Raw genomic sequence first — 15371 nt, 5'->3', positions numbered from 1 at the left:
CATCCAACACACACCACGTGAGCAGAGAGGTGAATTGCTTGTGCCTTGAATTGCAAAGCCATTGCTAAGTACATGGAGCTCAGCTAACCACATCGCTACTCAAGAACTCTTCTGGAATAATTCTCTGCATAATTGCCTAGAGGGTCAAGGATTCTTCCTGCAAAATAAGGATATATCCATATAAACAAGCTACCCACGTTCCTAATTTTGCTATCTTTGAATACCAGTGAGGCTGCAAGAGCAAAAAGCTCAACTTAAATTACTCATCCAAATCTTTTTCCTGTGTTTTGGGCAGAGCTTGCAGCCCAGTATGTATCCACACCAGCAGCTGCAAAGTCATCTGCACCAAAGCTGGAGAGTTGCAAGCAAATTCAGGCATGTCTGCATGAGCCCTTTTTGTTCTTAGAGCAACAGTGTTGTCACATATTAAGAAGGTCCACAAGTGGAGTTATTCTGGAATAGCTCCTCCTGGCTAGTGCCAGCTACAGTCACTGGTTATGCTACAATGTAGTAACACCAATCTCCTGCCAAAAGGAGAGAATCGCATTGAAAAGCTTCAAGAACCATAAAGAGACCTTAAGGGAGGAAGATTGGGAATTGAAACAAAAAGAAAGATCCAGAGACTACATTCCAGAAAATACAACTTGCTGAATCAGCTTATTTTTCAGGGGCTTTGAGTACAGCAGGTACAGGCTCACGTAATGAGGTGGAGCATTCACAAAGCACTGAGGGCCTGCCAAACTCAATGGGCTAAGTAAATACCTGTTCTGCAGCTATATGGACCTATTTCTGTGCAGCATTAGCTTGACCACACATTGAGTGCTTCCCTTATTGCCTCAAGTTTATCTCTTAAAAATTCTCTTAATCCAGCTTACTACTTCATGGCTTGTTTAACTCCTGTGCCAGTGTTCACGGCGAGGCACAAATGACATTGATGACTTTTGTAACTGTACAGTCACCTCTCCTTTTAGCTTGCTTAGCTTTGGCATAGGGCAAACATTCAGCAGCTGGCAGATCCTCCAGTTTGCAAGTGCTCAACCACTGAGATCTTGTCCAATCCATCCGCTAGCTTGCAGGAGTCTCAGGACTCTCAGCGCTGAATCCCAAAATGACCAACAGATGTAAATCACTCTGTAACATAAAGTCACAGCCTATCCTTTTGGTATATACCGATGAAATGACCTCTTGTCAGAATTTAACCTATCATCTTAAATCTGTTCACTCGCCAAGGCCTGCTAAGTTAGACCATCCTCTGCATCATTTATCCTCAGTATTCAGAGCATTTTTGATGAAGCAGACAGTTGCCTGCTAAGAGTGATGTCAGAGTACCCTTTCTGTAAGGGCTACTGATTAGAATCCACAAGGAACAAAGCAAGCAAGGCTGCAACCAAAGATCAGATGGCTAATGACTGCGCATGCTACCACGTGGCTTCTGAAACAGCAAGTGTGGACGCTTCCGAGGCTCCATAAAAGTAACTGTCAACTTACAGTGTTATCTTCATTAGACCAACAATGAATCATATTTTAACATCAACCTCATTTTAAATTTTAGCTCTCTGTTGTAGGTCACACCACAGGTTAGTGCAATAGTCTTTGAAAATGTTTCACTCCTATTCCCTGCTGAGATGTTAAAAAAAAGCCTCCACAACACAAAAACACCCCACAACTCAGCAAAATTGTCAGGGGAAAGAGAAATCTTTTGATCTGCAGGCAGAGCTAAGCAAACAAATGTGTCAGCACTCAGAGCTCAACTTTACTCAGGAGGCCAGAAAACTCTATCTGGCTTTACCCCAAAAATCCTCCTACACATGCATATCACCCTGCGTCTTGTCTTCCCATCACCACCTCCACCTCATTACATTCTCTCATTTGTTAACCTGAGCTGTTGAAATCTTTAATTGTACACCAAATATGCCCTAATCCCAACCGCTGCAATATCTAGCTTCATTGCCTTCCTGAATCTCTGATCTCTGTTCATAGTTACGAGGACTTAGAAAGCTGCTGGCATAGTACATCCATTCTACAAAGTAGGCCAACCCTACACCATGCCCAAGTCAGCAGTTTCCCCCTCTCTTCCCTCAGTATCTAAATCCAATTGTTTTACCCAGTTTACCGTCTTACCCAAGCTAAGCATCCCTCCTACTCCTGCTTTCTTTTTTATCAGCCTTCACCTTCCAGTCATATTTCTATCTCATTTCTTGCCCACTCACTCAATTATTTTAGTGCTGGCCACCTACAAAATTCTTTCCAAGATGAGAGAAATAAGGATCTGCTAACCCACCAGCTGTATGAGTGTCACCATTATAGATGGCTGCAGATAACCTTTTCCCTTCAATGAGACTGAAGAAGCACAAGAGTTGCTCTCTCCAAGCTGTCCAAGGGCACATGGCTAGGAAATGACTAGAAGAAAAAAGAGTTAGGCCTTTTCTCTCTTTGTATCCAGAGGGAGAAAAGAGTTCTATCTCTCAAATTCCAAAAAGTAAGGAGTTGGAAGAAAAGGCTTTGCTCTTGCCATCCTGAAGGGAAACATGAATGGAAGACCCAAGTCATGTGTCCACATAGCCACAGGAATCATAGTAATCATAGCAACCAAATTGTTACCATTTAAAATTATGTCAAGTATAGATGATTTTATGCTTCTCATACACTTCCTCCATGAATTGACCTTGCTGAGCTTCCATCCTAAGAGAGGAATATCATGTACAGATGTAGGCAAGGCTCCAAGTACCCAACAATGCTAATTTTGGAGTCCTCTGTCTTGGGCAAATCATGAAACCATGTAGTGTCTCAAGTCTAAATAGTTAAACCAGTCCATTCATGCTTCATTATCTGTAAAGCATACAATGTGCAGGATGCACTGTTGCTAATGCATACCAAGCATCTTTACTGTTTGTTCCCTAAATTTTGATCATTTCTTCAAAACAAGTGTAGCTTAATTGTTTCAATATGGAGAAAAAAGAACTTAGCCCAAACCTGATTTTTGCAAAAATACAATTACAACTGTTTGTTTATTTAGTTTTTTATTATTAATGTGGAGCAGCTGGCAAAACACACCAGTCTGTCAGAAAGAACGCAGGGATTCAATCCCAAATAAAGAAAACAACAGATTATAAGCATGAACTAATGCTCACTCTCAGTAAGGGACAGTGTGCTCTTATGCTATCCTGCTGGTCTCCCAAGGAAGGAGTTTAAAGGACTGAGAGTTACATTCCAGCTTCTTCACATTTTACAGTTCTTCCACATTTCTGCTCCATAGAGGCCAGTTTTGCACCATTCTCTCTTTTGCTTGGGTTCCTCTGACCTATTCACTCATAACGAAGGGCAGGCAGAAGTTAAGTCAAGAACTACCCCAGGGCAGAGCCAGACAGCACTTGGTGAGTCCCCACCATTAGGGTGGGGGATTGGGAAAGAAGTTGTGGAACGTGAAAGGGACTCTTTCCCCTTCAATGCGATCCCTGTTTCTCAGAGCTGCACAAGAACACAAATCCCAGCTACTGTACAGTATCAGAGACCCTTCACCAGGGATGGCTGCTCACTGCAAACATGGCAAGCCAGCAAACAAAGAGGATATGCCACAGTGCTGCAAGAATGGAGAATATGGATGTGGGGTTGAGAGCAGAGAGTGAGTCCATTTGCCATATCCAAAGTCATCTGGACCAAAGGTGCATATCTGCACAGCACAGGACTGCTGGAAGGGATGGAACTAACTTTCCTCAGCAGGCTGTCAACAAAGGCAAATGCTGTGCTGCGTCCCACCACGCCTTGTGAAATCAAGCTAACCAGGGCCATGTGCAGCCCCACTGCCAGCTCATCCAGAGCTCTCGTTTGCTTAGGATGTTGCAGTGTGTTAAAGTATTGTGATCCATTGTATACTGAGACAAGCCCTGCAGCTGTCACACAATCTCTCTCGCTCAGAATGATGAGTGCTCATGCATCACTTGCACCTTCCTATGACGTTCTGATCAGTATAATCCCTCTTCTCAGACAGGAGCAAGCTGCATCTTGGCTCCTACAGCTGTTACAGTCTGATGGAAAAAAACACTCCTTTGTCATTATTCAAACCATCTCCTCCACGTCTGGCGGCAGAATTTTTTTTCCACTATCCTTACAGTTATATGTCTGCACCAGATACCTGTGCCAACAGAGATGGTGCAAGATTCAACACAATTGTTTTCATGATAAGAATGCAGGATACTGAGAGAAGGCAGGGAAAACATGACTGAATTCCCCTTGAGTTTCATTCACAGATCCTCAGATCTGCCATGGAAGAAGATGGGATTTTGATGAACATCCTCAAGTAGAAGCTGACCCTCTTTGCCAGCTCACCAGAGGCTTAACAGGAAAATCTGAGACAAACACAGAATTTGTACTACTTAGCCAGTTGGACCTATGAGGACTACAGTTTCCTGTGGATAAAGGCCCCATCATGAATTGATGATACCTATGAATCAGAGGCTATAAAATCCTTTAAGAGTTTCGAAATGAACCTCTTCTCATAACCATCAGTGTTTTTAAGTTGGAAGCTGGCTAATAATAGCACAGGATTATCAAAGACCAGAGATCGACAGTGACCTCCACCTCTTTTATTAATATGCTGTAAAACAGAACAATCCCCTCACATAAAATACAAATCTGAATTTTGCAGCTCAAGCACTTCCATTAAAAACATTGCCAGGATTGCCCAGTGCTAGTAAAGTGAAAGGATGGGTGATATATGAAAAAGTGGAGTTTTAAGCCAAAGCACAAAAGTTCTTCAGGATTTTATCTGCATCTCCCAAAGCCAGAAATGATCAGAAAAACCTCTAACTCAGTCTGCTGTGCTTTACAGAGAGAGACTTTCTTCCAGTTCCTCCTATATTAAGCTGAGGAACACACTGGCTTCTGAATCACTTGATTCAGCCATCTTAGAAAAACAAGTTGATCAAGACCTGTGGTAGTAGAACTTGCTGGAAACAAAATTATATACTAGAGTTTATATTCACAGCCTTGATATGTCAGTTCCATGCACCTTGACTGCAGCCTTCCGGAGTACATAAGCACACACTTGGTTCCAGTTCCACAAACACACTGACTTCAAGGTAAACATATATTAAGTGCTTGACTGAGCTGGGGCTATTCCTGATTTTCCAGGGCGAGCCTGCATGATTAAACAAGAGTACTTCTTACGAGAGCGCTAGTACTAAACTGAACTTTATCAAAACATAATCACATCCTTGAATGGAAGGTTTTAGGAGAACATGATATATTAGCACTCACCAGGAGCAGATACGCTAAATAAATGAGGACTGCCATGCCACTGACTCGGATTTACTTGGTTACGAAACCACGCAAAGTAAACTCTGGAAGTGAGAATCAGGTCTCTGTAATGCTTTTGTTTGCACTGAAGAAGAAAAGCACTTTGCTTTGCTTCTCGCTCTGATTCCTTTCACCAAAGTACTGCCATCTGGGATCTGAAAGGAGCCAGCCACTGGGCCAGAGGAAGGACCAAGCCCATGCTGCTGCCAGCCACTGTTGCACCAGTGCTATCTCTGGAAAACATACATAAGCTGCTCTGCTGCTGAGCAGGGATTTTCATGGCTTTGGTCTACGTTATCCTCCTTTGGTGACCTGTGTAGCTGAGCACACTCTGCCTCCTGAAGGTCCACTGCATCTCTCCTGATTGCCAGCAATTCACTCTGTCTAAAGCATCTTGTGAATGAAGGGCACTCTTCCAACACCCCTCTCCTCTTTAAGGCCTCAAGGAACAGCACACTGAATCATTTCTTCAATCAAATCTCATTGCATTGGTTTGGGAAGTGCCTGGACATCACTAATGGGGAAGTGTCAAAGAACTAGTGTCATTATTGTTATAATTATTCTTACAGAATGAAAAATACATTGACAGCTGTTAGGTGTAATTTTTGGATGTTTGGCCTGAGAGCAAATTAATTCCCTGACCACTCCATATTTATGGCTTTATTAGTCATAATTTTCAAACAAATTCTATATCAACCCTGAGAAAGAAAATATCAGCTTCATTTGCCACAGTTTCATTTTTCAAGATTAAAAAGGAAATTACCACAAGGCTTCCTTAATAGAAACAAAATCTAAACCAAACTGCTCAGAAGGTCAAGTATTCCACAGCATCCCAATCTTACGCACAGGATGCCACCAGTCACAGGTTAACACTCCATCATCTGTTACATTTGGACTCCTCATGTGGAGATTCAAGGGCAGCAGGGCTATGAGCTAGAAGTCAGTTCTCCCATAATGTATTTTGCTTTCCCTTTAACGTTTAGCCTGGTATACCTCTCAGACTTCCCACAATCCCAACCACTGTTAACTAAAGATTTGGGTTGGATTTTCAAAATCTCACTTGTTCAAGAAAAGTGTAAATCTTTATCAGAATTTCCTAGGGGGCTCTCTGAGCTGACTTGTGGAGCTGATGGATGCTAATGTGCTTTTTTCCCCCATCAGCGTACAGTAAAGGGAACAACGTATTAGTGGCCAAATGAAAAATGGTGGGGGTGTTCAGTAAAATGTCAGGAACCTTCAAAAGAAATAAATCATTTCTTATTATCCTTCAGCCCACAAGTTTAAAACAGCTTTTGCTTCCAATGCAACAAGCAAATACTTAACTGCTCCCCACAGATCTCAGAATTTGAGGCTGGCCACATTTCAATAAAATGTTCAAAGAAAGAAAATATTGAGAAAATATACAGCAAGCTACATTCAAACAACCCGAATCACATTCATCTGATAGAAGGCAATAATTACAGTCTGAAGTAAAATTCCAGATTTAAACACTCTCAAACTAATTTACTTTAAATATCTGGGGCCACAGACAGAGTAACTTGCCTGCTTATAGCAGAGACTGAGGACCAGAAAACAGTCAGATGCTATATGCCCAGAATTCACACCAGCCTTGATTATATAGTCTGCAAAGCTGAGATTTGCTGTCCTGAGAAGATCTGGGATATAAGCTACTCAACCAGGTCTACCTCACTCATATGTTTCAGCATAAGATCTTCTGGGGACAAAGAAAAGCTGCAGTTATTAAAGCAGAGGAGCACAAATAATGTAGTTACAGCTTATACAAACTGCCATGACCCAGAGCAAAAAGCGCTGCCAGACAGAATAGAGAAGGACATGGAGAGTCTACACAGTTCTCCTGAGCAGGATGATCTAATGGATAAAACTAAAGAGAAAGAAATAATGAGAGAAACTGCAAGTGAAAACCTGTCTACAACTTTCCAGTTAAGCTGTGAACATCCAAGTGATTCATATAACACAGATGAGTTAGCAGACTTTTGAGCACTTCCTTGGTAAACAAGCTGAAACCAAACTCTGCATCCATTACAGACATATAAGCACATGTCAGTCATGGCTCTGGCCTCCTGAAATAACAGATCTTATACAGGATTGCCATGGCAGACGGTGTTCCTGGCTTTCCCAAGGGGCATGTTACAAAGAAGCTTCAAATGTCTTTAATGAATAACAGTTTAATGAATAACATAGTTTGCTGTCTAAGAGGCAGCTGTATAATAATGATACTGTTGAGAAACTTGTTGGTATGGCAAGGGCATAGGCCAGTTGCAAATACAGGGAGCATCTCTTCTTGCAAGATACACACAAAGACTGGGGGGGAAAAAAAAAAAAAAAAGAAAAAAAAAAAAAAAAGATCATAACTGAAAGAAACACGAAACATTTTCTCTGGTTTTAGACTTCCCAGAGTGGCCTGTAGTGGAGCTGAGCTGCGATGATGTACTGCTTAGTTAAGCAGGACTTGTATGCATGTGTGCATGCACCAATAAATATAAAAGGACACACTAAGAATATATATGACTTGTTTTACTAATTTCTCAGCTCACTGAAAAACAAACAAGCATGCAAGATCCTTCATGTAGCCACCCACTCACAAACAGGTAATAAGACACCATCAGCAGGCTCCCAGGAAGTAAAAGATCATTTTGTTATTGATCTAACAAGGGAAATCAAACTTTAACAGGATTTCCTATAAGCACAGAGTAGAACAATCTAATTATGAAAATTCCAAACTGGGTATGTTATTATTGCTGGTGAAACCATATGGTGAGCATCATTTATAAGTCCCAGGGAAACTGGGGCAGCATTGCAGTAGCTACGTGCTGTATGAACACCCAGGACAGCATAGCAGCACAAATGCCTGGCCCAGCCTCACAGCCTTTATGTGGTCAGCTAGGAAAAATCATTCAGCTCACAGCCTTTTCCCAGTCCCCACCTCACTTTGCAGTGCAAACTTCAAAATTCATGCCTGATCAAAACAAAGCAAATTGGCAGATCTCAAGTGTAGCCGTCATTCCTTCAGAGAAGTACTGATGTTGACTGCCAAAAAATGCCCACCTATTCCTCAAAATCAGGAATCAGGGTTCCCATGTTCCCTGCAGAATAGTTTATCTGAGTGCTGGGTCCCAAAGACATACTCTCAGTAAACTCAAAGTTTGGTGCTCCTGGCTAATAGGAAGAGAACACTTTTCCTTCTTTCTGTATCTAAAACATCTTCATTATTGAATTATCTATTTAAATATCCAACTGAGTTCCAACATGTTTTTAGCTGCAAGGATTTCTCCTTTCACCGTCCCCTGTTAAACAGACAGCCAGACTAACTTGGCAATTAAAATAAAGGTGTATTTACTCATTCTACTTGAGCAAGGTTAGAGCCAGTGCCATATCATGTAGGCTTAAAGATTTTGCTAATTTACTTTAATCCATTTAAACCTTTAAAACACAGATAATGGGAAACAGACAAGAAACCTCTTTCACTTTCCAAATGAAGAGACAGTCATTTCCTCCTCTCTAAAGAAGGGTAAAACTCTCTAGAACAACCCGGAAAGGTCAGCAAAGAAGCCTTTGACTACTTTCTTCCTGGAAACCCGATCTCAAAGGTCACGAAACCACCGCTAAATTACCTTTAGCAAAGAACCTAACCAGAGACACATTGCAACGTACTTAATTGCCTTTAGCAAGAATGTAACAAGAGATGCATGGCAGGGCCTTAAATGGGAACCCAGATCAATACTTCAACATTTAGGAAGAAACCACTTTTAGCAAGGAGATTCAGAAGCTGATGATGAGCTTAAGGCTGGGATGAATGCAGAAACAGCAGCAACAGCAGCATCGTGGGCTAAGTGCCATGCAGGCAGACTGCAGCATAGGGGTACATATACACTCATGGAAAATCCATCTGGATGAGAACAAGGATAACCCAGTCTTTCAAAGGAACAGTAAAAAGATTGGCCACATTTTTGTGTGGCATAGCAGGATGCTGAAGTAATAAATCTTAGAACTGTAGAACCATAGAATCTTTTCAATTGGAATGGACCCTTAAAGGCTATCTGGTCCAACTCCTCTGCAGTAAACAGAAACATCTACAGCTTGATCAGGTGCTCAGAGCCCCATCCAACCCAGTCTTCCAAGTTTCCAAGGATGGGCCTTCCATGAAGGCAAGATGAGTGTCTAAGAGAAAGAGACAGAAGAACTACTGGCTGAGGTGGTAGATACATTCCCCAAAATGTCAACAAACAACATGGCAGCCATGTGGTGCAATTTTAAAGCAGTTTAATTCTCCTTCATTCAGTCATGTCCAAACTGTCGCTTTTCACTTATTACCTCTGTAGTTCCAGACAGCTGTAAGAGGTATATAAACACATGAAACACAGTTTCAATGTAGTATAAGATCTCAGGGAGACTGTAGCAGAACTGGAAGGAGAGGCTCTTAGACCAGTAGTTCCAGAATGCCCAAAGCAAGTGACTGCTATGAAACCTCAGAGGGAAAACCCTGCAGAGCTTCAAAGTGAATGCAGTTCACCAGGCCACTTGCACTGACCTGTGGATAGCAGGTGTAAGCAAAACAACACAGACTAGACCCTTCTCCATAACAACACCAGGAAGGACTTCAAAATGAATCATCCTACTGGAACTTGAAACAGAAACAGAAGCTCTTACCTTCAAAAGCAATTGTGGGGTGTTCTTTCCTGACACACTGCTGATGTTCAGCTTCAGAGTATTCAGGTACATTCTGTGATGCTGAGAGATGAAAAGCAAGAAGAAAAAGGCTTGGCAATGACAGGGAAATGGCCTTTAATCTTGAAACAACCATGACTGAAGGGCAGTTGCAGATCTAGCTTCCAAGGTGGGCCCAGGGAGGATACCTGAAATACAAATAATTCCACTTTCAGAAAGATTATGTTTATCCAAAGTTTGCAGCATAGGTAGGGGAGGATGGAATTCCCCTTTCATCCCAACCCCACCTATGGTAAGTACACATGAAAATAACCCACAAAACAGCATTTAAAAAACAAATGACCCAATTTACAACTGTATTTGAGCTTCTAGCTTCAAAGGCAGACATAGTGCACAGCTTTCTAGATATCTCTGTGTAGCTTTGGGGCACATGCCCTTATACAGTAGCCAGTGTGCAGTGGGTAGCACTGACAACAAGACATCACCAGTGCTCCAGGTGTAAATGTGTCCCCAGTGTGGACTCCTCACTCTTCCACTTCACGGGAGGAGTATTTAAATGTTCTGTTGCAATCAAGAGATTGCTCTGGGTAGGCCAACATCAGAACACGTGCAATTAATACTGTTCTAACAGGAGGTTTATACATTTTACCGCTGCTGTTTTAGATGTCTTGAAACAAGAAAAGCCACTTTAAAGGTGTTGCCAGGAAAGTGCTAATTAAGGTGTAACATAAAAATTAAAAGATCTTAATGGGAAGAAGGGTGAGAAGTGTTACTACAGGATGTCACAGCCACATGAGCTAAGGCACAGCTGAGGAGGAGGAGCTCTTCTCTCAGGTAGAAGGGCAAGCCCTGCCTCTCCTATGCGAGCAGTTGGTAACAACAGGAGCACAACAGGAACAGCTCTTTGAGCTCCCTGGGTCTACCAGGCCTGAGGCAGGAGATGGAGGATTAATTAGCTCCTGCTACCGCTCCCCAAGATGCTGAAGCAGCTTAAGAAAATCTGCATTGCCAAATTTAATCTTCCCAATGAGCACATTGTTTTTTACCTATGTAACTCTGTTCAATTAATGCAAACACATGTTTTCAAACAAATGAAGCCTTCTATCATTGAATCTTATCTACTGATAAAGCTGATTCTGATTTAATTCACATATAATGAGATTTTCAATTCCAGTGGGTGCCGTGATTCCTAAAGGTAACACAACAGTCAGCTCCTGCAGTGCCCAGTGCCTCCCTGGTTTTGCTAGCAGTCCCCCAAGCCCCTCCAGTGAGCTGAAGATCTCAGACTGGAGTTCAATAACACAAGACACTAGTAAGCAATGGCAGGCTTATGGCAAGGGCCAACTCCAACATGTGGGACCATGCTGTGGAGCATCAAGGAGCTGGGAGAAGTTCCTGAAGGTCTTTGGGCATCATGGGAGCAACAACAGACTGCTTACAGCAGCAGTGGGAGACAGCAGGTTTGAAAGATGAATCCTGTTTTATTCTTAAGTGTATTCTCTGTGATTTTAAACACAGGCATATAGAAGTGCATCCATTATGCATGTCCTCAGCAGTCGCACTGTACCACTGAAAATAACATTGGCATACAGGAGCCGGGGACATTACAGAGATTTGGTTTCCTTACTGGCAAGAGTGAGTACAGCATTTCACACTATTTTTTTTTCAGCCCTATATACAGATTTTATGTAGGGATGTATAAAATCCCCTTCCATTTCTCCAGTGGAATTTCTACAGTGTTTCCCTATAGAGCTGTGGAGCTTTTTTTGTTTGTTTTTTAACACAGCAAATACAATGTTACATTAAAAACTGGACTGGCAGAAGTCAGAGGCCTGAAATCATTCAAAGCCAAAGCCAAAAGAGTGTTCAGTCATTAAGCACAAGCATACTGTAGGGCATACATAAATGGGCACTGTGGCATCTCAGATGATGGAGATGTTACTCAAGTCATGCTATAATACAAGTTATTGATGATGGAGCACCAGATTATATTTTCAGCCATTGGTTTAAATGACAACTTTTTTTCAGTATAGATCCAGAAGTTAAATGCAGCACACAGCTGTGGACTCCAGGGAGATATGTTTGTATAGCTCTCAGATCCACTGAAAGTTCCAGCAGAGACAAAGCCAAATTTCCCTTTGATAGGAGATGGTTGTTGTGGGAAATGCAAAAGAAGCAAAAGGACTTCTTCATGTCAGAGATCATTGCTGGGAACTGGAAAAGACAGGCACAGAAATCTCACTTTATGCATGCTGTACTCCTCCCAGTACAGCTGTGATTATCTAAGCCAGAAATAAGGTAGTAAGCTAGGCAGACTTTTGATCTGAGTCAATATGGCTGCTTTCATGTGCTAACCATCCAAAAAAATGACCTCAAGTCAGGTGAACAAAAAATCTTACAAATTAGATAAGAGTGCTTGAGGGCACAAAGCAGAGCTCTCCCACAGCCCTCTAACACTTCTCTAAGGCCCCGTGTGGTCCAGAAGCAGCAGATGAGTAAATCCAAGCTTCACACTCAACAGTCATGAAACAATAGGTTTCATACAAGAGAGCTTCATAACATCCCACAGATTATTCTGTGCCAAAGCAGAGTACATTTACTAGTGTTTTGTCTGGACTAGTCGTAAAATGTGCCAAGTAGCTGGATTTCTGCCACTTTCCCTGGGAGATTTTACCACAGTCCAAGACACTTCAGAGTTCCTTAGAAAGCTGTAACCAGTTTTTAGGGTAAAGTTCCATCTCCTTTTTCCTTGTTGTCACAAGGAAATCCAAAGTGTGCTTGAAAATCAAAAATTGATATGAAGTGGAAATACACAACTGAAGAAAGATAAAAAAGAAACAATATAAAAAGCCTGTATCCTTCCCTATGTCAGCTATCTCTTGCACCCAATTACAAACGCGAAATCTATTAAATGAAATCTGTGCTATGCGTAGTCCTGGACTGGTGTTTGTGATCAGCAAGTCAGTGGGTAAATACCAGCTTGGTCAGAGGCAAAAGAAGCCTTAGAGCACCAGCTCAGATAGTGGATAGCATTGCAAACAGTTACTCCACCAATCCACCCATTCCCAACCTGCCTTGGTCATTTTCTTTTCAATATTTTAAGAGTCCCTACCTAAGTCGTTGCTATTTCCAGCTGCTGCAATTTTATTTCCAAAAAACCCCATACTCTCAGATGAACAAGTGCTGTATGCCCAAGGAGAGCAGCTGTAGGCCTGACTAAAAGTGTAAATGCTTGAATTCTGCTGGGGATGGCTGGACTTGAGCCTCCATTTTGTCCCAGCTACAGATGTTCACTGAGAGGGATGGTGGGGAGGTGCTCAGGATCAGCCCTCTAAGCCACGTCCCAAACACATCCCAGCCTCGCTGCTGGAACTTGTCCTAGCCCTAAGCCCTTTAGATACAGTTTAAATACTATAAAAAGAGCTGCTCTTATTAAAGTCTCTCTGCTCAAAATGGCTTAGGGCTTTAGAAATCAGCTGTCAAAGTTTCAGTGCAGATGAGAGACAAGAGCTGAAATCCCTGGTTAAACTCAAATCCCCAGGACACATCACTTCAATTCTTTATTTGCTCATCTTTGATGTATCTTTACCACCTTAGCTGCTACCTCCCTCCAAAATGCAGATACATTTAAAAAAAAAAAGAAAGAAAGAAAATGTCCAATAAGATGGTGTGCCCAAGTCTTTCTGCCATCTCCCTACTGAGAGCCTGGCAGCCCCAGGCTGTGTTGGGGCCTTTCTCTCCCCTGTCCTACCACATGCAGAGAATCCTTTTGGCCCTTTGCCACAAAGGTCAGCACATTTGGGCTCCACAGAGAGGCATTTTATAGGTCATGACTCCTGCCACCATCCTCTCATCTCCTCTGTCAGGTTCCTTAGGCTCATGTGCCTCTGGCACAGTGGTTCAGGACGGGACTAGAGCTGCTCCTCTTGGGGGCGTTGCTCGGGCTGAAATGGCAGCCCCAGCATCTCTATGAGCACAGATATCCCATTTCTCCCCTGGTACCTTTCATGGCAGCCCAATAGGGACTAAACCCCTTGCTCCAGCACAGCATTTGGGGCATCCCCTTCCATCCCTCCTGGGGCACGAGCCTATTCCAACTCATCCTGCACTGCATCACTGCAAATCCATTGATTTCGTAGGACCTAATCCTGATTTACAGAGAGTAACTCAGATCAGGCCCCCTTTGACTAAAGCTCCACGTCTAAAAGAAAAATACCTTCAATCAATCTTCAAGGCTTTAAAACAAAGCACACTTTAAAAATGGCTGTACCAGGAATCCATATCCTGCTTTCCTCTGACTGTAACTATCATTTTGACTTAATAAAACGTGACAGTAAAGTTTAAGGATAAAAGAAAATGCTTCATCTTTCATTTTAAAGAAAAGAGATGCCTTTAAAAAAGGCTAAAAAAGGAATCTCTTGAAAAAGCATTAATTCTTCCGTTCAGGATCTTTTGTCATTGGTGCTGTTATAATTTTATTAGAATGGAGACCAGACAGGAGAACAGCAGTAGAAAGAGGTGAATGCTAAAGTATTCCAAAAAAGCACTGGGAGAATAAAGGAAATAAATAAAAACATTACAAAGCACAACAGCTTGGCAATGCAGCTGTGATGGGCTAGCACAGGGCAGCAAGGCCTCGGTCCTTCATCCCTGTGCCTCTCCATGCCCTCTCCACCCATCCTCACCCCACGCTTCCCTGCATAACCCCAGGGCTACCTTTTACAACAGTCCAGAGGCCAGCAGCAGGGTAGGAGCAAGGCACACAGGCTCTCCTGAGGCAAAGCAGAAGTTCTGTGCTCACTGCTGGGTGCTCCCCAGCCCCTTCCACATCCACCCCAGCATCACAGAGGGTTTTACGTCAGGAACAAAACAATCAAGATCTCACAACACAGGTCACTTCATTATAACCTTTCTGTTACCCAGATCTGTCTAAATTATCCAGTTCACTCTTTGCAGAAGAGAAATCAGTTTAACTCAATATTCTGCTATTTTTACAGCACGGTCACCAGCTGCAGACTCCTGCAACCCAAACAGATCTTCACCTTTCAAGAAGGCCCTTAAGAACTGGAACCTCATAGAAAAAGCCCCCATTAGATAGAGCTGAATCAACAATAAAAGCCTGTGTAACAGAGCAAAACACACTGTGCCGCTGGGATGTGGCCAAAGCTGGTGGGCATTAATAAATACCTGCTCTGCTGACACTAGGTCCTGTGAGTGGTGTGAACCTGACCACACATTGAGTCTATCCCCAGCTGCTTCCAGATGCCCTTCTCAAAGGGCTCTACATCTTTCTTTGACTAGCTACACATAATAAAAAGACGTGAGGGGTTTTGTGAGAGTTTGTCTGGGAAATGAATTTAGCACTTGTGAAAAGGTGCCTGGGAGTCTGA

General features: G+C 42.5%; 1 protein-coding gene across 5 annotated transcripts in view; it reads right to left on the bottom strand.

Annotated features, from left to right (window-relative positions):
• The window catches only part of SEMA5B (semaphorin 5B), a 246171-nt gene that overhangs the window by 114178 nt on the left and 116622 nt on the right, over nt 1-15371 (bottom strand). For all 5 annotated transcript variants that reach the window (XM_048953844.1, XM_048953843.1, XM_048953845.1 and 2 more), the window contains exon 4: nt 9964-10169. In XM_048953844.1, the coding sequence (XP_048809801.1) occupies nt 9964-10117 (154 nt within the window). In that variant the 5' untranslated portion in view covers nt 10118-10169. The remainder of the gene's footprint in view (nt 1-9963; nt 10170-15371) is intronic.

This window comes from Lagopus muta, chromosome 8 (genome assembly GCF_023343835.1).
Source record: "Lagopus muta isolate bLagMut1 chromosome 8, bLagMut1 primary, whole genome shotgun sequence".
NCBI lineage: Eukaryota > Metazoa > Chordata > Aves > Galliformes > Phasianidae > Lagopus > Lagopus muta.
This window is presented reverse-complemented; position numbering and strand designations above follow the sequence as displayed.